Below are 25,391 nucleotides of genomic sequence, written 5' to 3'. Positions count from 1 at the left end.
CTAACGAATCACTCACGCACTGTACGTAATTAATATTTCATATGTTCGATGTAAATGACGTTTCAAACGAAACTCATCAAAATGGCGGATTCGATTTTCATGCCATTGTAAATTTTGCTTATTTCCAAATGGACTTCCAGTGTATAAGCTTTGCATGAAAAAGTAATGTAATGTAAACTGCCAACATCGAGCAATCAAAATATATTTCGGATAAAAATGCGGTAGTAACATTTATAGCTTCGATTTTAAAAACAGCCACTCTTTTCTAAAGAAATTGTCATCGCTATTCTTTCTTTCATTGAGTATTTTTGACGATTTTCTCGATTAACTGATTCGACTTTGGTTGGAACATTAGGAAGAAGTTAAATAACCAAACTTAAACTTATAATTGTTGGTTGTTGATGATAAGTGCAGAGCCCAAATGGTTAGGAGTTGAAATTTGGCACACAGTTAAGTATGTCAGGAGAATGTACACTAAGAAGGGATTTTTTGAAATCTCCCCGCAGGGGGGGGGAGAGGGGGAGAGAGGGAGATGGTTAAGGATTACCCTGAAGAACTTGGGTTTCATTTTCCTTACTCCAAAATAGTATAGTAGAACATATTTTTAGACGCATCTAAAAATTCTCTAATTAGCATCAGAAGAGGGGGAACCTAATTCTTGCACTTGGTGAAAGCAGGTAAGATTGGCTGTGTACCTGTACAGTACAGTACCATCTAATGCTAACTTTGTAGTTCTATTTCACAACTCTAAGTAATTCGACTCTGACTGCCTATGATTAGGATACTCTGTCTTTGCTCTGCCAAATGGCACTACAGAGTACAGTCACCCAGTAATCACTGAGGCGTCTGAACGATTAAAATCAGACTGAGTTATATGCATAGTCCTTGGTTGAGTGCATGTAAAATGGCTTAAAGTTCTGTAAAACTGAGTGATGCTTAACTTGGGCTGCAGGGCTCCTCTCCAAAGGGGCCCATCTAGCATATAGTAGAGGTCTAAAGACCTATAGCTCAGTTATGTTTCCATCAAATCCTTTTAGTCTTGTGAGTATTGAGCTTCTGTTATGGCTAGAACCTACCAGGCCCATAACACAATCCTGGCCATGAATTGTGGGGCCTGAAGGTCCCCACCTTTACATTAAATGGGTAGAAGGGCTCTAAGTTAGCCCTGCCTTGTTAAGACACTGAGCATTAGGTCAGAGACCTATGTTTGTATGCTCTGTCAATTCCTTTTTGTTTCGAGTCAACTTCAGTTAGTTACTAGCCATAATTGGTATGAGACTGGGCTACAGCCAGCTCCCTCAGGTAAGAGGGGCAGCTGGCACTGAAATATGAGCGATTTGTTTCCAGCTGTGAACCAAACTTACTGTTTGCTTTGCAACAGTTGCTGCATTTCAGCAGCATTGTTTTGCACTCTTTATGGGAGTGTGCCATCAAATGGGGCGTAGGGCAGGGGCTACAACTCTGGGCCCCACCTGCAATGGTGGCAATATAGCCAAACTCGTAGCACCAAGTAAGGCAAGACATTCCTGGACCACCCAACATAGACCTTGCCCCTTTCAAGGAGCCTTTTGAATAGGGAAACCATCACCTCATACCCCATTGAAGAGCCCCCTTTTCCTTTAAGAGAAAACTTGAGCTTCAGGTCATAAACCTTCTTGCTCATATCATTTTGGACAGAGATAGTAAAGATGATCTCCACCAGTCTAATATCCTCTTGGACATCATAAATTAATACTTTAGGACAGTGCTTCTTTGGAGTCGACAAATGACTGCTACAGGATGCAGCAAAGTACTCCAAAAGGAATTGATGGAACAGAAGGTGCTGAATGAGGCAATGTCAAAGTACTCAATAAGAATGCTGTTCCTTCTGACCAGGCAGACATTCTTCATTCCTACCTTTAATTTGGCAGGGTTGATGTTTTTCTTTACACAATCGCAGACCACATCACCACTTTCCATCCTTAGGATACACAAGGAGAATGTGTTTCATTAAGGATACAGAAGGCTCCTGCTTTGGCTTGGGAGGCCCACTTACAACCATTGCAATAAGTCCCCTTTTTAGCTGTCGTCAGACTTTTCTCTACTTTGAGTCTTTTAGGATTGGATTGTGGGACATGGGCCACCTTTCTTTCTCTTAAGGCTCCGATTTTCGTGCGGAAAGAGCTCAGTTTACACTCTTGTCTAAGCACTAGCAAGGTCATCTTGTTGAAGAGGTGCTGGATGGCAGAACCTACTGTCTTTTGACAGTGATTATCAGTCCTGCCTAACAGAGAGAACCTCTGAGGCACTGGTGGGTCTATCTCCTTGCTCAGTTCTGAGCATTTTAACTGCACCATGGCAGTCCCTTCTTGCCTTTTGGCAGAGGAAGAGTTCCCTTCATCACTTGCCGAAGCAATCATTTGTCCTGGGTCTGTACAGGATCTCTTGACTGTCTAACTACAGTTGGGGATGAGTCAAACTCTTCGGCCAGGAGAACAGGAGGAAAACACTGAGGGGGTCACCACTCCCCCAAGAGGAATAGCATCTGAGGTTGCATCCTCTATAATGTGCACCTGTTGATGTAGCATTCACTCACTTCATGGCTGACCACCACTTCTTCCTCTGAGGTAATCATGTCTGCCTCTTCAATCTATCCTCCAACTTGTGCCCTAGTGATCTTAGCCCGTTCGACAACTACATCTGGCTGCAATTCCAACTTTGCAGCCTTTTTCTTGCTAGTGTTCTGCTTCTTATGGGACTGCCGCTTTTTGGTCGTGTATTGGATACATCACTTCCTCTCTCCAGCTCCTTTATATCTCCCGTTAGCTCGGGATTATTGGGTTTGCATTGCTGAGAGCACAGAGTTGCATGCACTAACTCTTTTTGTTCAGCCATCATAATATAAAATGAGATGAGATGTTTGAGGCCACTCCCAACCTTCCATGGGTGCCCCCACATCCTTTCGGGCATCAGAGTAGGTGTTTAAGAGCTGCCCCATGTTTGGTTTGGCCCGCTGTCAGGACAGCTACTCATTTAAATGGATGCCTACCTAGGTGTTTTTTTTATTATCGTGAACAGTTTGGTTTGAGAAAACTAAGGCCCCTTCCCACTCAGAGAGCGAGAAGTGTTTTGTCCCATAGAGGGCTCATAATGTGTATGAAAGTCCCTTATGAGGGCTCATATGAAGTTGCGTGTTGTATGTAGTCTGAACTTGGATTTTAAGTTGTGTTAAAAGATATTTTGGTGGTTAGTAGTTTAAGTTAGTAAGATAGTTGTCACTTTAGTCCAGACAGAAGGAGGTGGATGTGACTAGGGATCGCCCAGCTGTGGCCAAGGATGGATATTTTTCTGGCTTTTCCAGACCACTGTGGAAAGGAAAGTAGCGGTGGTGAAGCCATAGATGGTCGAGTCCAACAATTTGGAATAATTATTAAGTTTTTGATAAGGGACTCTGGGTTGAAGAGCAAAGCAACAAACCAGAAGGGTTCCTACTGGGAGGGCTTTGATAAGGGGAGCTTGACCCCATTTGGGAATATAGTTGTGAAGGAAACCCAGTAAAACTTCACAAGTCAAGCTAGGCTGCAAGGGCCAGAAAAGCAAACAAATGGAAAGTTAGGAATTTAATGGCATCCAAATATGGAGAGCGTTGGACAGGAACCACCATGAAGGGAAAAGTTTAGAACGTATTAAGCTATGTTTTGAAAGTGGCAACGGAGTTGACATAAGAGAGGGGGTTGAAATCATTGGTCGATGAAGATCCAGTCCAGCTGAGGACAGACGAAGGAGTCTCGCAGTGCCAGACGAGAAAGAGGAGAAACACGCAAAAGGGGAAGGACGAAAGCAGCAGGGATAGGTGCAGCGGCCCGCTAACGCCACAGGAGGCAAGATGGAAGCCAGTTGCCGACTGGAGACAGCAACCCCGGAGCAGAACCGCCGCTGCCGATCGACCGAGGGATACCCATGCCGGGATCTAGGCCACTATCCAGAAAAATGAAAAGGGAGCACATAACAGTCGAGGAGGCCCACCCGACAGAAGCAGCTGCCCCGAAAAGCAGGAGGGCAAGTCCAGTGCCCAAACCTTGCACCTAACGCTCATCCAGAAAGAAGGCGAAGTACCCGGTTGTCCGCTTACACAAGCAGAAGAGGCGGAAGGCGATAGAAAGAAGACACCTTGTCGACAGACGAAATTAGTAAAGGAAGTTTGGCTAGCAAAGATTTTTACGAAAAAGGGAAAATAAACTCTAATTTAGTAGCTTAAAAAGTCGAAAAGAAGCGAGAAGAGGGGGGCGAGCCCGTCGACCCACCATGTGGAACTATTCCTGAGGCTCAGACAAGTTATATCAAAGAGGTGTCCAGGTCGGGTAAGGGAAAGATAGACCAGGAAGCTTAGGGAAGTAAGAAGGGTAGACGGCCGGCAAACACCCACCAAAGTGGCTGCGGATGAACCAAGCAGGCCAAGAGCAGGGGGGAAGAAATTGCTGCGCCCCGCACAGGGAGATGGGGGCGGCAAACACAAGGCACCCGGCTCAAAGCCAGGAGCCAGAAAGAAGACAAAACCTCTCTACGAGGGGAGGTAAGCGCAATAGAGTAGTAAATGAGAAAAGTATAGTAAGGACAGCGGAAGAGATACGGAAGGGAGGACCGGTAAGGACCAACCCTCTGGGGCCATCGCTAGTGTGAAGAGAAAGGCTTTAGTGTATCAGGAAGAATCCAAATTAGAACACAAGGAAAGCCTAGCTGCCCCGAACCGACTGCTCAGATGGCTAAGAAGACAGCGCCCAAGCAAGAACTCGGGGCTGCAGCAGTTGGCGTAGTTTAAGTGAAATAACAAAGCAAAATTATTAGTTAATACTTAACAAATATGGCTAAGCCTATCCGAAAGGGGGGTAAGCTATTTTTTGGGTGTGTAGCAGCAAACGCAACAGGCAGCAACGCCAACTGGGCCAACAGGGTGGAAATAGTTGGGAAACTCTTGAAGGGAGAAGATAGTTGGGAGGGATAGGGAGAGCAGGTAGGGTATGGGTTTGAGGAGAAGGCACCATTGAAAAATAGGAGTGAGTCGAGGAGTGTTTAGTAGACATCAGTATAAGATAGCGGTTTAGAGAGTAAAACTACTCTCTAAACCGCTATCTTAGCGGTTTAGAGAGTAGTTCTATCCTCTCTATAACGTGTTGGTTCTATCCGTGTAGAACCAACACGGATATCTTCACTCGGTAGAAACCAAACGATGTCGAACCAACACTGATATCTTCACTCGGTTGAAACCAAACTGAAATGGGCTGCCTACCTAGGTTATCCCAGCCCAACTGGTTGCATGGTTTGGGCTGCTCCTTATCCCTACTAGGAAGAGGGGCCAATAGGCCAGGAAAAATGGGTGAAGGGGTGAGTTTTGTAGAGGAAAATGTGCAAAAGTTGAAGGGCTGGGCTAATTTAATAAGTACTGCAATTTGAGAATGAGGTGAGTGAGTGTTGAATAGACCTGGGGACTTAGGGTTAAGGATTCCTTTGTTTTTTGGCCTTCTAGTTGTTTGAATTTCGTCCTCAGGGACGAGAACGTGTCTGCGGTTTTTGATGTCAGTTCTTAGATTTCGGCTCTCATCCAGGGCCTTGAAAGCATCCCTTGATGAAGAACTCGAAGTCTTCGGGACTCGGCTTCAGGGTACCACACGTACTTACCCTCGATAATTTTTTTCGTTATTAAAAAACCCAAAATCTTAAGCTATTACAGGCTGTGACACCCTTAGAAATAGATTTAAATCTAGATATGAGCACTTACGAGTAGCGAAAGAGAACTTACCGATGTCGAACCAACACGGATATCTTCACTCGGTAGAAACCAAACGATGTCGAACCAACACTGATATCTTCACTCGGTTGAAACCAAACTGAAATGGGCTGCCTACCTAGGTTATCCCAGCCCAACTGGTTGCATGGTTTGGGCTGCTCCTTATCCCTACTAGGATGCTTTCTTCCTGTTTTAGGGCAGTTAAATCCCATCCAGTGCCTGTTGGGCTTTTAAACATCTCCCTCTCCATAAGACATAAGGAAGTTGACCCTATGCCTCAGAGAGAGAGTCATGTCATGGTAGACAGCAGTCAGTAGGATCCTGTAATCCACTGCAGGTGCTATCCCTCTTGCTACCAGCAAGGCTTTGGCAATGGGAGCATGACTCTTTATCCCACTGGCTGCAGCCCCTAGGCCAGCACTGGGTGTGCAAGGTCGGGTCTACCATACAGTAAAGGAGTAATAGTTTTCTAGGAAGAAGGAATTATATGTGGCTTGTGTTGCCATGGACTAAGGTGGGATCACCTGTATATGGCTGTTTTTTTAGCATTCAACCTTTGACCTCATGCCACAAAGAAAAATTGTTGAATGCTAGAGGAGTTCATGAGTGTCTCTCTCAAGTTCCAGAGGGTAAGAATTATCGTATCCATGGCCTCCAGTTCTTGTACCAACACAGTGTTTGAATCCAGGAGATCCAGCATCTCCAGGCCCATCACAGAGGACCCCCCAGTTGCTATACTCATGGGTGAAGTTTCCAGTGCCATCTTGCTGCCAACAAATGCTGTGCTCGATCGAGGGCACGGGCCATGCAGTAGTGCGACAGGGATCCCTACTGTATTTCAAGTGCCCATCAAGTGAGGCCCAACAAGGGCACCTGTTGGTGCTTTCACTCCTTATTGGCAGGGCTACCAACTTATGTCAGACAAGATCTCCCTGGGAATCCTGTTCATAGTGGTTACATATGTTTATTAGATTTATCTGGAATTACGATTACTGAGGGACCATCTTGGCCCTTGTATTGCTGAAACCGTTGAGAACAACTGCCATGACATGACCATACCCATGGGCATAGCAAGGGGGCCTGGGTGGGCCTGGCCCCTCCCAGTGAACTTGGTGCCACCCCCCATAAAATCAGTCGAAAAATTGTTGAGCCAATTTGCAAAAAGAAAGAAAAAGTTAAAGCTGAAAACTTTGAATACTAAAAATAAAAAAAAGGTCAATGGCTCCCTGTGCCCATTGTTATGATTAAAGGAAGTTTCATGTCATATTTCATGTGTGTTAAGTTATCGTTGATTATCATGGAATTTTCATTTTAATGAACTATAATTTTAAATAATTCAATTTTGTCAGGTTGGCCTCTAATGGTATGGTCATGGGCATAGCCAGAATTTTGTTATGTGGGCCCCCCATAACAAAACTCTAGCTATGCCCATGACCATACCAGTTTGCCTTTTGTTTTGATGTGATTCTGCATGACACTATACCAAAATACAGCTTTCATTGCCATCCATCCAAACAAGGATGGGTTCCAGTATAGAGAGATGTTAGAAACCCTGCTGGAGGCTGTGGATGGGGACATGGGTCTGTGTACCAGGGGCCATATTCTGGTCACTTATCTCTCGTCTCTTCTTTCAGAGAGACAGGCGATCCTGGTCATTCATACCGATCGCATCTTTGTTGTTGACATCATGATTCTATTAGGTTGATTATACATGTTCTGGTTATCTGTCCACAAACCAGGATGATATGTTTTTTGTTTTGTAGTGTTTTTAAATATCTTGATCAAAATTAAGTGCTTTATTTGAACACGTGCTTTCTTACCACATGATCTATAATTTCATACTCTATAGAATTTTTGACATTAACCAATGAAATTATTAACCTGACATATATACAAATTTTACAAACATTTTATTTGTTAAGAGACAATGTTACCTGAGTTAGGAAAGCATTCGTACTTAGAAAGAAATTAGAATGGTAATATTTCGAAAAATACTTAGAGGAATAAGGTTAACAGCATAGTCATTAGTTCAGAAATTGATGCAGGATTATTATTTTAAAAAGATGGAGTCAGTGGCATTCCCGAGTAGCTGCTTAGAATATTTTGAGAATGTAACCTAATATGGTTGTAGAAGACAAGTAGCATCCAGTTGTCCTTATCGGATATAACGAAACCAAGATGAAAGACAACTATTTGCTCATCTCTGAGACAAGAGAATCTTTGAGAGAAAAAGTCCAAAATCACATTTGGAGAGACACAATGGTCTTTCAAGATGTAAACAAATGATTAGCCAATCAGCGACCGGCTTGTGACATAGACACCGTCTCGTCTCTGAGAGATAATGGCCAGAATAGATCCCTAGGCCTTGGACAGCAAGCTTCATTATGATACTCTGACACCTCTGGAACCTTAGGCCTGAGTCTAAAGACTCCATCAATAGCCGAGACCAAGGCAGGAACGTCAGATCCTCTAACTTGCTGCCTCTTGCCACTAGGCCCCCTATCATGCTGAGGCTGGTTCCTTACTTTGGGGGTACAGTTATATAAACCAAATTCTATAATATAATACAATAGAAGGGTTAAATGTACAAAATTAGCTAATCTTAATGTTTGTACTTATTTCTTGCCCTGGCAACTCCAGGCTTACCTGCTAGTTCAATATAACTTTAAAAGAATCTTAAATGCATTCAGCATAAAAATTCTCTATGGAAATGAATCCTTTACATACTAGTATCTTTGAATCATCTTGAATTCCACAAATAATATTTCTTATTAAGTTGACTTTAAATAATTCATCTATTAATTACATGTACAATTTTTGAGCCACTTTTCATACCCTCCATCCATGTTGTGTACAATAATGTACTTTTGGGATACCCCTTTCCCTGTAGTTACATATACAATAGTTCATAGACAGCTGACATTGTAGAAACACTTTAAACTATCAGAAAATATTTGCAGAACTTATATTCACATGACTAGTAAGATTGATGGGATAAGACAGCACAACATGTGGGCTCAGGAGGCAGTCTCCCAAGAAAACTTTCTATTCGAAACTGGCCTTATACTTAGGTGTTAGGCATATAAAGAAAAACCAGTAAACTCTGTGCCAGCCCAATGGTCATGGGTGAACAAACAACTTATTGCTAGTGTTCAGTGATTTTATCTGCTTAGCAAATGGCAAGCTTATAAAGGAAAGATCAATAAAAAAATAAAGGTAACATTAAACAAAGATAATAAAAACAAAGGAACATTTTTTTTCTATCTAACATAGAAATAAATTGTTAAGTATAAAAATGGGTGTCAAAAAGCATTTCTGGTGGAAGAAAACAGAAGTGCCATGCCACCTGAGTTCATCACCTTATTTTATCATGGATAAACGAACTATGATACTAATAAACTGTGTCATCAGACCTGAATCACATATATTATCAAAACAATTTTCATCTCATAATATTAATTATAATATCATTTCACTAAACTATTTCCTAAACATATATTCCTAATTGGCTTACTTATTTTCCTTTTAATCTATAAGGCTTCAGTCATGACCAGTTTTGCCATAGCATCAATCCAATACAGATCATGCATGAATAATTAGAAAATGCATTTGGTCTAATGGCAAAAACTAGTCTTTATTAATGCTGCTATTAATAATTAAATGCTAAGTAATTTGACCTAGAGGTTAATTTAATTTTATGAAGAGATGGCACTTAATATTTTATAAATATAATTGTTACATCTAAAATAATAGTTATGGAGGCAAAGATTGGACAGAGGTCCAGGTAGGGTGATTGGCTTGTACTCAACTCCCACTTTGGGACTATTCTTTTCTTCTAGAACCTTGATAAATTTAATATTAATGCCAAATGATTGTTGGATTCTATTGGGCTATATTTATGCTGAGTAATTTGGCCTAGAGATAGGTGTTAGGCACCGTCTCTCTAATTATATTTAGAATTATTAAAAGATTAGAAGAATAAACATTGCTTAATCCAATGTCTATAATATTGTGTTCTTCATGTATGACAGTGACAACACACACTATTGAAGACTGAACAATCTAATGGTCAAAAATGCATTTATTCTGATATTTGTTGAGAAAAGTCTATGGTACAATGCTTTCTTTGGTCTTGGATAATTTTAGAATCAGTAATATGGCTCAATTGAAATTTATTCTTCTTCCAAGAAATTTAAGAAGAGCTTTTTATGAATGAAAATAACCAACACCTTATTCGTTGCTGAGGGAGTTTATTAAAAAATAAATGTTTTCGATCTACTTCATAGATCATCATCAGGTCGAAACCAATGAATATGGAATAATCACATAGAATAGAACACAAAATTCAAATAAAAAAAAATATTGATAACTGAGCAACCAAGTAAAATAATTAAAGCGTAAAAATAAACAACATACAACAATAATTAAATATTAGCGAAGTTGTGGCTCAAGTTTTCATCTCTAAAACGTGAACATCGAACGTCACTATCTTGTAAGCAACATTTGATGTTCACATTTTAGAGATGAAAACTTCAGCCACAACCTCTCAAATAGTACAAGCCGCTAACAGTTAACAAAACTATAAAGGTTCTCATAACGTGATTGCTGATCAAGGCACAATTCATAAGCTACTTGTAAGTCTTTTAATAGCAAAGTTCCATGCTGAGGGTAGGTCCTCTGCATCCCTAGCTTTTATACATCTATCATCAAGTTTGCTTCTGTATATTTCCATTTTTCGGCAGTATTTGCTAAAGTTGGAGAGTGTATTTGTCTGACGAATTCTGCCTCTTCCCATCCAACTATGGAACCTTGGGCTTGAGCCATTGCATTTGATCTTTTCTTAACATCATATTTATGTTCTCTGACCCTTACCCCCAAGCTTCTCGTTCTAACTCCTATGTACTTCTTTTTTAATCCTAACTGTTGGTTCTTGTACTGGATCTTATAAACTCCTGCTTTATCCTCCTTCTTAATATCCCCTTTATCATTTCTTAGAATTTTGTATACATTTGGAGCTTGTTTTAAAATCAATGTTGATTTTTTAATGTCTGCAATCCCCTTTGTGATGCTTCTTGCATGTTTGTTGTATGTGAACTTTATGTATTTACTAGGTCTTTGTTTAGAGACCCTTGTATCATTTATCTCTGATTTTCTAACAATACCAGCAATTATGTTTCTCCTGTAACCTAAGGTTTCAGGTATCTGCATAAACCTGTCCATAACATTGCCGCAATATAAAAAAGCCCTTCTAAGGCATGAAATGCTGCCAATTTATAACAAAAAGGATCATTGGATTGTGAGGGGATATAGAGTGGGCTGTGTGTTGGTTTGGCAAACACATTGGTGGATAAATGCCCATTCTTAAAGATGACATTGATATCTAGGAAATGTATAACTACAAAACTTTTCTGCTCTAGCTTTTTATGTTTTAATAATGCAATTTTTCTTCTATAATATGACTAATTTGATTGCATTTTGTATAAATTATATAGATTTAAAAATAACAATAAAATTATTACTGGATTAAAAATATAGTTTTTAATTTCCATTTTTTTTATTTTTAATATTTAGAATCAGGCGAGAGAATAAACAACAGAGAGTCGACTTCCTTTTTATGAAACTTCTGAAAAGATTCTGATGTAAAAAATTGGGAATATCTGTATGACATTTATATAAATAATTTATTACAAGAACTTAATAAATTTTGTTTAAAATATCAAAAAATTTTTTGAATATAGACACTGTAAACAGTCTTAATTACTAATGTTTTTGCTGCACATAAAATGTTTTTGTTATCTTACATGAAGATGGTCATTAAAAATTCACATTATTTATAAATCACAAAAATTGAATGATCAAACAGTTTTACTTTGTCATTTTCAATCTAATTATATCACATTTTCTGCTTGTGATTCCATTAGGTTAATGTATTATTAATCTTAATTTACATTGACCTCTCACCTTTCTATCGAATCTGTCTGGAAGAAAAATATGAAAGTCATTCCATTAAAATAAATAACTATAATCTTATTGCATGCTTATCTGTCAAATATCCTGTGCGTAAAGTTAATGATTAATGTCAAGTTTGTTTGGTATGCTTCAAACTATTCCAATTAAAAAAAAACTAATCATATTTAGCTTTTACGAGATTTTCGTTTATATAGGAATAATTTATTTTTTTTAAAACAAACATTTATTCATTGAACATCCAGTGTCTAATATTTTTACACATTTAGATACTTCTACACCCCGATCTGATATTTTAATTTTATCTAAAATCTTTTTCCATGATTCCTCCTTTATATGCAAACGTACTCTACCACCATATAACTTACATAAACTTTCAATATAATTTGGAACTTCATCATTGCATCATTTCATCAAGCTTTTCTTCTACATTCGTAAACTATACTTTTTTCTTTATGATCTAACTTATGATTTAATTTGAAAACCTGAATTGTTTTGCCAGTTGGCAAATTTAAATGATGCCAACTTATTTCTCTAATAATTGATTTGTTAGGGAAAATGAGGATCAGTGTAATGTCCTCCATTTACTTATTATATATTCTAGCTAACAATGAAACAACTATGTTTTTATAATTTTCCAATAAATTCGTCAGATAATTGTCGATATTTAATTAAATTTTATTATAAAACATGCCACCTATCATATGATGTTATTTTAAAGTCAATACAGTAGAACCTCGAAAACTCTTCCCTCGATAACTTAGCACTCCGGATAACTGTCGAACCAACACTGATATCTTCACTCGGTTGAAACCAAACTGAAATGGGCTGCCTACCTAGGTTATCCCAGCCCAACTGGTTGCATGGTTTGGGCTGCTCCTTATCCCTACTAGGATGCTTTCTTCCTGTTTTAGGGCAGTTAAATCCCATCCAGTGCCTGTTGGGCTTTTAAACATCTCCCNTGAGGTCTGTCTTATCAGGTAAATTACTGTACACAGTGTATTCATTAATTTTCATTTTCATGTAGTGGCTCTATGCCTTCATAAAGGACGTACTTTTCCTTTGTTTAAGGGTATTTGGGCAGTTTATTCTCTGTTATATTCTGTACAAGTAAATACTGTACAAGTACAGTACAGTATTTTCTGAGGAAATACTCGTACTTATTTTTTTTAACCCCATTCCCGATAACTCGGCATTTTCACAAACTCGGCCACCCTTCGGTCCACATTAGGTCAAGTTTTCGAGGTTCTACTGTATATATGAGAATCTTTAATTTGTATTATCAATTACTGTTAAATCATACAATATCATCATTAAATATTTAATAAATGTTCTGGATACTTCATCACTCATCCTATATTTAGTAAATATGTCTGGGCTATTCCAATTAAAGAAAAAGTCAGAAAAGCTACATGCCAATAAAATAAGCTTATCTATAAACAGCCATTGTGTTGTTTTATTGATAATTATATACATGGGTTCACTACAGAAAATATACAAATAAAACTAATTCAAGTTGCCAACTACATATTTGATGAGTCTTAGAATACATGCTAATAAGAATGTGAACTAATATAAAAAGCAATAAAAGATCAATCTACTTGTTTTCTCATACCTTTGATCAAGTTATCAGCATTCTTGATAGACCCTTACAAGTTATGTTGTTTCTAAAATTTATTAATTTGGAAAAACATTGAAGTTTTCAAATATTCTATTTTACCTACTCCTTTGTCCCAAAACACATACTTTTATATATTAAATTTTGAAACCATTAATTGCTACATAATGATCCTATCCAATCAAAACAGAAATTAAGAAAAAATTTTAATTTCAGAATGGTTGATTGATGTCTCTACAAAAATTGAGTTAAGAAAAACCTATTTTAAGTGTAATTTAGATTAGCGCCTGTTTAATTAATAAATGAATTGTCATTTCTGTTGTTTTTCCCATGAAGGAAGCTGTCTAGACAAAGGGGAAATTAATAGTTGATAGGTCTGAACAATACGCATGGTGATTGAGAATTTCATATCGGTGGATGTTAATTTTCTAAACTGTCTCTCGGTTGCCAGGCTTAGTAAGGCAATCTCCCCCCCTACGATACGTAATTTATGTACTGTACGTCCGTTATATACTGTACAATTAATCCCTTGTAAGCGTCAAATTACATCATTTCTGCTATTAAACAAAATACTTATAAGCCTGTAAAATACTTCAAAGTTATTATAGGCTATAACTTTTATTATAATCAGGCTGTTCAAAATAACGTTTATTTAATAATAATAAAAGCAATCGTTAATTTATAATGAAGAAATACTTTTTTATCACGAAAATCTGATTCACAATAAATGAAAAAAATCATGTTTAACATTCCTTAAAACGTTCTTAAAAATTGAAAAAAAAATGACTTTTAAAATGAAAATAGGCACTTTACAGGCAATGCGACGGGCCACAATTATGCGCCCAATATGGCGATCCTATAATGAGTGTACCAATACAAAAATAAGAATTATGCTATTATATATTTACATTTTATATATATACACGACGAAGGTTGCAAATAATTTTTCCAACTAACTTCTGACCAATCCTTGTACATATTTCTATTAATCCCGAAATTCAGCAATTATTACTGAACTGTTACATTAATATATATTATAGGATGTACAGTACATGTAATATTCAATAGAGAATTGATACACAGTTAATTTAAGTACAAATTAAACAAGTAGGAACTTAAAAATGAAAAATATTTATTAAATTGTTATTGTTAAATTGTATTCGTGTTTAGCCCTTCTCAATAAGGACGATATACAGTCGACCCCCCCTATAAGATATAGATACGTTCCAATTTATTAGGAATCCGATTTCTTACAAGTCGTTCCAATCACAGCCCGACACGTGTCAAGTTTACGGACTACGGCTGATTGAAAGGTTTTCTTCCATAAAATTAATCGATTCTACACTAATCCGACTCAACATTTCCAAAATACGTATATTTTTTCGTAGTTTTATAGGAATCGTAATTATAGGGGGGTCGACTGTAGTGCTCGACGACTTCTAAGCGGTCTCCTCGTTGGTTCGTCTTCCTCTAAAAAGTGATTCGTCTAAGGCCATAGCACTCTCGACGGATTCTTTCTCCGCAAATTCAACGTAGGCAAAACCTTTCGGTTTACTCGAGTGCTTATCACATGAAATCGTTACCGGAATTCCCGGCTGCTGGGTTCGTATTCGTTGATTGTAATAGAAACGCGCCAATAGGAAACCGTTAAGAAGCGGTTTCAATCCATTACAAACAATTGAGCGGTTCCTACTTGCTGAATTAAGTCTTTAACTACTTAACCGAAAGACTTCATTATTTGTTTTTTATTTATTAACAAAAATGTCCTTATAAATCGTTTTAAATGTTGGTTGTTGTATGTTGAATTAATANGAAGCGGTTTCAATCCATTACAAACAATTGAGCGGTTCCTACTTGCTGAATTAAGTCTTTAACTACTTAACCGAAAGACTTCATTATTTGTTTTTTATTTATTAACAAAAATGTCCTTATAAATCGTTTTAAATGTTGGTTGTTGTATGTTGAATTAATAAATGCTCATAAAACGACAAAATTTAATCCAGTAATTTAAAGTGGTAGAACAACAGTTGCTGTGGCAGTGTTGTTGCGAGTCTTAAGACAAGCAATCCGAATCGTGCGTGTTTATATCACATAATGTTAGATTCTTACCACCAAAGGAATCAGTTTTTCCGGAGGGGGTCGGCAGGCGTGAGTCACCATGACTAAATAGAGTTCAGTGTGCCAATCGAGGCGAACCTAAAAGAAAGCTACTGAGTGGATGGTCGAGGAATCTACAAGTTAGACCAAAAGCGCCTTGACTGAGAGAAAATAGGAAAGAAAAAGAGAAAGACGATGGTAAATTGTGGCCATCCAGAATTAGTGTGGTATATGCTGTAAATGATTGTGGAATAAATGGACTTTATCTGTTTCCTTTTTTTCCCTCCTTTTTCTAAGTCAAGTTACAGGGGTAATATTTTCACTTTTTGTCAGAGTTTTTTAAAAATATTTCCTCGTTATATTTGATTATTTTGGTGTCAAAATGCTCGTAGAACTCCCGGCGTGTGCATAAATAACCTTTAGGAAAATATAATTAACTCCTTGAAGAGATACATTCCAAAAACGAAAGCGTCGACTTTCGCCTCTTTAACGCTTAATAACAAAAAAGTATTTTGACATTTTTGGGTGCTGTTTTTTCGAATATGAAGCCACACAGTTGCTTGTTATATTTCCAGAGTTTGGTGAATTTCGGTCGAAGTACGAAAAAGTTATCCGAGTTATAAGAAAAAAAAACCAAAATTTACGTCTTTCATCCCCACTAGATGGCACCATATTACCTCTCTCTAATAAAACGGGAAGTTTCTGGAATAATGCGCTTTGTCATTTTTTTATATAGGTGTGGAGTTTTTGATTTCATTTTTGTACTAAAATACAGTCATTCCGTTTAATTGGGGCAGCCGTTTTTTGGACCAAATCTCGAGAGAAATCAAACTAATAAACGAATACGTAATTTAAACGCTTAATTGGGACAGTAGCAAAAACAGGAATTTAGCAATTTTTGATATATTTTAGGAATCTTCCGAAAATACTATTATTTTCGGAATTATATACACTAATGCCCTGTAGGCCTAACCTAATCTCAAACACGGCTCTTTTAACTATCGACTCCAATTTATCCACGATTTTTTCCGCTTAAATGCGAACTGATTTTATTTTATTATTATTTTATAGTTTAGTTTCTTTTCTTTATTACACTTCTCTTCTCTTTTCTATCGGTACTTTCATGGTATTTTTTCTTTTCTCAACAATAAATCACATATAATCTTTCATTTGTGGCACATTACTGCTCAAACTGCTCGCCTATAATAACTACGTCGATAAACGTCGTCTCGAGTTTCTCGATATCACCCTATGTAGTGAAGATTAATTAATTCAATACACACCTAAATTTATAAGGACGTTTTTGTAAATAAATAAAAAACAAATAATGAAGTCTTTCGGTAAAGTGGTTAAAGACGTACAGAACTTCAGCAAGTAAAAACATTTCAATTGTTGGTGATGGATTGAAATGCCTTCTTAACGGTTTCCTATTGGCGCGTTTCTATTACAATCAACCAATACGAACCCAGCAGCCGGAAATCCCGGTATTTCCGGAACAGGCTTATAGCGTTTCGTTGATGTGACGTTGTGTCGTTAGCTGAGACTTTCTTTGCGCCTTTGTTTTCAGTATTTATCTTGCTAAGTTTGCTTTGTATTATAAAGGTAAGTTACTCTTAAACACTTTAATTTTATATTTGTATTTTTGATATATTTTTCGTAATACAGTAGAGTCTCTGTAATCCGACATACAACTGATAGGCGATAATCGGTTTATTGTAATGTACAGGGTCCGTAAAGAACTGGAAGATTTTTAGCAGGAAAAGTCAGGGAACCGTCTGTCACCCTCGCTCTTTTTTTGATCCGAATACGTACTTGATAAGGTTGGAAAATTATATAATTATGTAATTTCAGTAGCGCCTCGATTATCCGACTCAATTGGGGATTGGAGTTGGTCGGATAATTGAAAAGTATGAAAAAATCTATTATTAATGTAGTATATTATTATATCCCATGTAATTAGTATATTAGTATATCTCTATTAACCTACTTCGCGTTGAATTTTCATCGATGTTAAGCCTAACAAACATCTTTTAAAATAATAATCGTCGGTTTTGTATCGTTAAAAATTAGAAAATTAGGCACTTGTGCTGATTAGGGGGTACGGCTATTTGAGAGGTTTTTTCTTCCATAAAGTTAATCAATTCTAGACTAATTTCACTCGAATATTTCCAAAACACGTATAATTTGATTTAAAATTGTCAGAATACTTATCGAGTGTACCCCGTTGGAAGATGCCATTGCCTAATCTTGTTTTCGCGGTGGAGCATCACATCGGACGGCGGACGCGTACGAAGCATGTCACGTGACATTTGTCGATGCTATTTCGGTCACGTGACTACTCATCTCCGACGTGTTCCTGGTAACTTATTCTTTTTGTGAAGAATTCGGTGAACTTTACAGACATCACGTGATAGATCATAATATACTATAGATTTTTATTGTAATTAGAAACGACTTATTATTATTATTGACTATATGAAGCAACAAAAGAAAACCACTCGCTAACGGCCATAATTCTATCATGATATATATTATGATGATGATAAATATTAATCAGATGCAACATAAGATGTCTAATGTCTTGATGTAAATAAATATTATACAATTTTGTTTACGACATGAGAGATTAGGCCATTTAAAAGTAGAACAGAATTATTAGTTATTTATCGCATTATCATACGTTATTATATGTTGATTTTAATCCATATTTAGAACGGAATGAAGTTTTAATATTTCTGTTAATGATGTCTCTAAAGTTCAGCGAATTCTTCGCAAAAAAGAATAAGTTATCAGGAACACGTGGGAGATGAGTAGTCACGTGACCTGCTTCGTACGCCGATGTGCCGTCCGCAACTAAAATAAGCTTAAGCAATGGCGTCTTGGAACGGGATACACTCGATAAGTATTCCGACAATTTTTATTTATAGCATATTTTATATCGATCATTTCCAACAAATTATACTTGTTTTGGAAACGTTCGAGTGAAATTAGTCTAGAATCTATTAATTTTATGGAAGAAAACCTATCAAACAGCCGTACCCCCGAAACTGCACAAGAGCCGAAAATTAAGCCTCGTTTAAATACTGGCTCCCTTTCATGGTCGATCCAGTGTTGCCAGCTAAAACACGTAAAAATAATAATGTTTTATTACAAACAAAAGAGATGCAACAAGTGTTAAAGCAGCGATTCTCATACTGTTTTGTGCTTACCCATCAGTTTTTTTTGGGCTGCGAATTGAATAAATTGTAGACCTATAAAATCCCACTGCCATTCCTTTGTCTCCAGAACGGAATTAAATGAAAGACAAGACCCAGTATGGAAACCCCTAGGGGCAAAATTAACTATATACGACGTTATTTTAATTTTAAAAATTTCCCCTGTTAGATAGATCACGGGCACGACTTTATTGTTAGCGGAAAAGTATGATGTACAGGGACAAGACATTATTAATTTGAAATAGGGAGGATGTATTTTAAATTAAATAAATTAAAAATAAGATGCAACTAAGCAATGACAGATGGAACAGTGGCTAGTTTGAAAGTAGTTTGTTTTTAGAATATTTTTTATATGGGTGACTACTCAAAAATTTATTTTATGTCTCTTATGCATGTGTCGATTGTCAATAAAATTAAGAGAGAAAAACGCAAAGTATTGTTTAGAAATACTGTAAATACAGAATTTTTTATTAAAAGATTGGTTAGGGACACCCTGTTTGTGAACCCCAAGCAATAGATTTTTTTTTTAACTTATAGGATAAGGCACCACTGTAATTACCAATGCAGCAAAAAACACTTGAATGTTTCGAGTTTGCAACAAACAACTGATGATAGCATAGACGTATTGCACTATACCTCATTCTATCTGTCGCACATACTAAGTGGTAAGTAGAAAATTTCATTTGTGCCAGTCAGTTGGGAATCACTTAATCCATCGGAATATCGAGAATCTACTGTATTGTATTATTTTCTATAGTAATACGTTTTTTTATTCTAAATAGGATTTTTCTACAAAATGTCTGAAAGCGAAATCAGTGATTTCGAAGATTATATTGATCAGATCTCAGATGTGTCTGAATATGACTCCGATCTAAGTAGTTCAACAGATGAAGGCTATAAATCTGAGGATGTAGCTTCCACAACTCTCTCTGACTCGGCTGCCCCATCTGACAGTGATTTTGAAATGGAGAATTTAGATGGGATGACAAGTGACTCTGAATTTGAGTCTGATCTAAGTAGTTTTGAACTTGAAAACTATGAATCTGAAGATGATATGGAGTCTTCAAGTCTAACCTCCGTGTCTAGTTTTGCATATGAAGAATATGAGCCTGAACATGATGTGGAATCTGTAAGTCTATACTCCCTCTCTAGTTCTGAAGATGAAGACGACGAGCCTGAACATGATGTGGCCACTCCCTCCACCTCGGCTGCACATTCTGACAGTGATGACGAAATGGAAGATGAGGACTACCGGGAAGTTTTTTCACCAGAAGTACCTCAACCTTTTCCTTTTTGTGAGGTACCTGGCCCAAAACATATGCCACCTCCCGATTCTCCTCCGATCGCATATTTTATCTGTTTTTCACTAGTACTCTGCTGTCTCTTATGGTGGAGGAAACCAATCGATATGCGCAGAAAGTGTTAAATGGCATGGGGAATAACGTACCGTCCTATTTGAAGAACTGGACCAAAGTCTCTGTTGCAGAGATGAAAGGGTTTTTGGCATGTATTTTAAATGCGGGTCGCACAGAATCATCAGATTACGCAATATACTGGTACACTTCTCCCACCCAATCCGATTCGTTGTTTCGGGAAATGATATCTGAACAGCAGTTTTGTCGATTGCTAAGTTTCTTACCTCTCGTCGATGACAGCAATTTGCCTGGCCTTGAAGAATCGCATTGCCTGCTCTACGTGCCGATTCTCATTTTATAAGTTAATATAATGTTTAAACATTCCACATTAATTAAACATAAATAAATATATCAAAACACTGGAAATAATTGTCGTTAATTACCTGTTCTCTTGATATCAGAGCAAGCACTGAAAATCAGTTCGGTTGGGTCGTAATCTTCACCTAATTTCAGCTTATGGATCATATGAAAAAAAATTGAATTTGCATTAAGATACAATATTAAAATTAAAATTATTCTAAATTTTGAGTAAATACATTCCGACAAAAATTCTCATGTTTTATTTAAAATTAAAAATATTAAATTTCTAAAACTAAAAAATTGGTAACATTGACTTCAAATATATAATTATATAGGAAACTATACCAAAAATTCTATATTAATCAAATGATAACACTGGATTTATAGTGTATGGTTCTATCATCTAAATTAACTGGTCTAGAAGCAAAGATCTAATGAAGCTCTGAATAGCATAACTGACAATGCAATTAAATTTACGTCTCACTCCAGATCTATTCTTTTCTTTATAGAATATTCTAAATTAACCGATTTAATTTTAGTTATTAAAATGAATGTAAGATGCCACTTAATCACTTATCCTTAGTCCAAATGAACACAGCATTATCATTTGATTAATTGATTTCTTAATTGTCTTTACTTTTACTTATAATAAAACACGACAAATATTTACATTTTCCATACTTTTTATATTATGTGTTAAGTACAATTCAAAAATAAATTTGGAAACATTATAATAAGTACTAAAGATAAAATGTCTTTTGAATTAAAAAATATATGCAGTGATCTATCTAATGAATGCATCTGAAAAGACATTGTTTCTAGTCTGTGGGTTCAAACATTGATTTTAATGGGGGGATTGTTGCTAAAGAGAGTGAATTAAAGTCACTAGAAAGTGGCATTGCATATAAAATGGACTGACAAAGAAAATTATTATTTCTAAAACAAGCAATTATTTATTGTGCAATTTTTAATTAAATTAATTTAAAATATATGATTTCTATCTCAAATTAGTAGTGGCTTAACCCTGTAGGTCATATTTTTCTTGTTAGCAAATGGAGTCGCACCTGTCATCTGTCTAATGTTTTTCGAGTGAAAAGTTTTAAATTGAAATCGGTATATAATCAAGTATTAATAGGGGGCCTCCTGCCACTAAAGTTTCCATATCTGGTCTCGAATGTCATCTATCTAATTGTCTGTCTAACTCTGTTCTCGAGATTAAGGAAAGAGATTTTGTAGAAATTTATAGGTCTACAATATTCTCGAATTGCAGCCCAACAACCAAGCAATCATATCTGCTGCTTTGGTTAGTGCAATTAAATTACATCTGTTTATTATCGTGCTTGTATTTGTCAAACTGCTCTGTATTTAAATGGAGTTTGTCTTTGTGTTCAATTGAACATTCACTTTACTGTTTACTTTTGTTTCAAATTCTTACCTTTCTACACGTAAAGCATACTTTCTGTATAATGTTATGTATATTAAAACAAGCTGGATCAGTATAGAAATTTGCACCCAAATAGCTTCCACTTTAAGCAAATCTTCATACTCTACTCTCATGAGAACATTTCATGCGTAAAAGCAAATATGTTTAATATCAAACTTGTCATAGTTCAAAGTAATTTTATGAACAGAGATCCTCAAACTCTGCAAAAATGAACATTTTTACATTATCAAGTATTTCATTTTGCAGAATGTTACTAAATACTTTCAAATTTATTCTTAATAGACTTATAACATTACAAAGTTTACATCAACATTGATTTATTTTACAAATTAAACTTATTTATTTAGTGTGGGTAGAAATTACATTTAGACAAATGATGTGAATGCATGCATACATGCAAACTATCTAAAAGTAACTTCTACTTTAGTCTATGTATTATTTTTATAAAATATTGAATACAATTCTATATTATGTTAGGAATATTCTATAAAGCAGCAACAGACATGAACATAGATTATATGGGATACAATTTAGTGAAGCTCTTTAAAATATCACTGTTTATTCATTGTATGTAAACAGCAAGAGTTCATTTCATGTCAAAAGAAAGACATTTTACAGTATAATTTAGAAAATATATTTAAATAATTTGTAACCAAAAGTGACGTTGACTATTATTTAATTACGTCATTAAAGCACAAGGCACCAGGTGAAGTGCCCCACTTGTCTTTGCCTAAGCGCAGCTCTGCACAGTAATTAATTACTTTAATCATGTTAAAATAGTATCTTTCCTTATTATTAATTTTATTTTGTAATATAAATTGTTTAGAGAATTAAAATACAAGTATAAAAACTTATAAACTCACCTCACAAACTTTATAAATTGTTTTCTGGAAACATTCTAATCTAAATATTTTGTAGCCATCTAATTCGTCTTCACAATTTCTCACCACATGGAATAGCAAAAAACTGTAATTTATCAAATGCATTATTTGAGCATTTATATGTGCAACAACAAGAATGCATTATCACATTTCATACACAACATGGCCAGTTACCGGAAAATGGTGCCTTAATATTATGAGTGCATGGATATTAATGATAGTCTTGTGGTCTGAAAATGCCATGGAAAAAATTGCCGCTGCAAATGACTGCAGAAAACTATCCAAGAGGTCAAAGCTTGGAGACAAATAATTACATCAATAAATTTTTATTATTTAATTTTTGGGTTTATTGACAAATAGATTATACATCACTGCTTGAGTTCCAACTCACTCCAACCCATATCAGATGATGATCTGCTAACAATTTGATTTTGCATGAAAAATAATTATGCATTTTTGCATTCTAAATATATAATACCCTCTTCACACATGTTAAATTCGAAATTATTGAAACTTTTTAAGATAATAAATTTGTAATTATTATATAGGAATGTCGCTGGTATAAAGTGAGATTTAACGTTGTAAATTTAAATATTCTTCAGGGAATAATTAATAGAAACTTTGATTAAACTTGACAACCAAACTCTTGCTAATAGCATTCTATGATTGTTGATGGATCTATATCATGGAAATACTATTTTAAGTATTAAAATGTAATAAATTAAAAATATCCTTGCTATTAACTAAAGCTATAAAATATTTTATGCTTTATTCAAATTTTTAGACACTATTTCAGTCAGAATATATTAAACTTATTTGTTAGTAATTATAAAATCAATATGTAAAATATTTTTAATTAAACCATTAGAGCATTATTTTTTTACTAATATCTGCAGCACTTTAGTCTAATAAACTCTATTTTTGACATAAGTAACTGAAATCAACGCACAAATTTTAAAATGACACTAATCACTTGGAAATTTAATCTTCTGATTTTATGAGAACTTGCTACTTGCCCGATCATTTCTCAAATATCTAACAAAATTAACAAAAGTTTGGATATAATTATAAATTTATTATTATACCCATGAGAGAGAGAGAGAAAGAGTTAATTTAAGTATAAATTAAACGACTATGAATTTAACATTATTAAACACTTATGCTTTGTATCAATTCTCTATTCAATATTACATCTACATCCTATAATACTTTGGTGTATATTAGTATAACAATTCAGTAATATGTATAAGGATTCGTCAGAAGTTGTTAGACAAATTATTTGCAACTTTCGTCCTCTATATATATAAAATGCAAATATATAATTGCATAAAATTCTTATTTTTATCTTAAACTATGTTAAATTGTGGCCATCCAGAATTAGTGTGGTATATGCTGTAAATGATTGCGGAATAAATGGACTTTATCTGTTTTCTTTTTTTCCCTCCTTTTTCTAAGTCAAGTTACTGGGGTAATATTTTCACTTTTTGTCAGAATTTTTTTAAAATATTCCCTCGTTATATTTGATGATTTTGGTGTCAAAATGCTCGTAGAACTCCCGGCGTGTGCATAAATAACCTTTAGGAAAATATAATTAACTCCTTCAAGAGATACATTCCAAAAACGAAAGCGTCGACTTTCGCCTCTTTAACGCTTAATAACAAAAAAGTATTTTGACATTTTTGGGTGCTGTTTTTTCGAATATGAAGCCACACAGTTGCTTGTTATATTTCCAGAGTTTGGTGAATTTCGGTCGAAGTACGAAAAAGTTATCCGAATTCTAAGAAAAAGGAACCAAAATTTACGTCTTTCATCCCCACTAGATGGCACCATATTACCTCTCTCTAATAAAACGGGAAGTTTCTGGAATAATGCGGCTTTGTCATTTTTTTATATAGGTGTGGAGTTTTTGATTTCATTTTTGTACTAAAATACAGTCATTCCGTTTAATTGGGGCAGCCGTTTTTTGGACCAAATCTCGAGAGAAATCAAACTAATAAACGAATACGTAATTTAAACGCTTAATTGGGACACTAGCAAAAAAGGAATGTAGCAATTTTTGATATATTTTAGGAATCTTCCGAAAATACTATTATTTTCGGAATTATATACACTAATGCCCTGTAGGCCTAACCTAATCTCAAACACGGCTCTTTTAACTATCGACTCCAATTTATCCACGATTTTTTCCGCTTAAATGCGAACTGATTTTATTTTATTATTATTTTATAGTTTAGTTTCTTTTCTTTATTACACTTCTCTTCTCTTTTCTATCGGTACTTTCATGGTATTTTTTCTTTTCTCAACAATAAATCACATATAACCTTTCATTTGTGGCACATTACTGCTCAAACTGCTCGCCTATAATAACTACGTCGATAAACGTCGTCTCGAGTTTCTCGATATCACCCTATGTAGTGAAGATTAATTAATTCAATACACACCTAATTTTATAAGGACATTTTTGTTAATAAATAAAAAACAAATAATGAAGTCTTTCGGTAAAGTGGTTAAAGACGTACAGAACTTCAGCAAGTAAAAACATTTCAATTGTTGGTGATGGATTGAAATGCCTTCTTAACGGTTTCCTATTGGCGCGTTTCTATTACAATCAACCAATACGAACCCAGCAGCCGCGAATCCCGGTATTTCCGGAACAGGCTTATAGCGTTTCGTTGATGTGACGTTGTGTC

At 35.7% G+C, this 25,391-nt stretch overlaps 1 protein-coding gene across 4 annotated transcripts in view; it reads left to right on the top strand.

Annotated features, from left to right (window-relative positions):
• LOC111614626 (major facilitator superfamily domain-containing protein 6-like) overlaps positions 1 to 11,486 on the top strand; it is a 64,641-nt gene extending 53,155 nt beyond the window's left edge. For all 4 annotated transcript variants that reach the window (XM_023355993.1, XM_023355992.1, XM_023355991.1 and 1 more), the window contains one exon: positions 11,336 to 11,486. In XM_023355993.1, the coding sequence (XP_023211761.1) occupies positions 11,336 to 11,382 (47 nt within the window). In that variant the 3' untranslated portion in view covers positions 11,383 to 11,486. The remainder of the gene's footprint in view (positions 1 to 11,335) is intronic.
• Positions 11,487 to 25,391: the final 13,905 nt, after the last annotated feature.

This window comes from Centruroides sculpturatus, unplaced genomic scaffold, assembly GCF_000671375.1.
Source record: "Centruroides sculpturatus isolate CEXI.00-Female unplaced genomic scaffold, Cexi_2.0 scaffold1913, whole genome shotgun sequence".
NCBI lineage: Eukaryota > Metazoa > Arthropoda > Arachnida > Scorpiones > Buthidae > Centruroides > Centruroides sculpturatus.
This window is presented reverse-complemented; position numbering and strand designations above follow the sequence as displayed.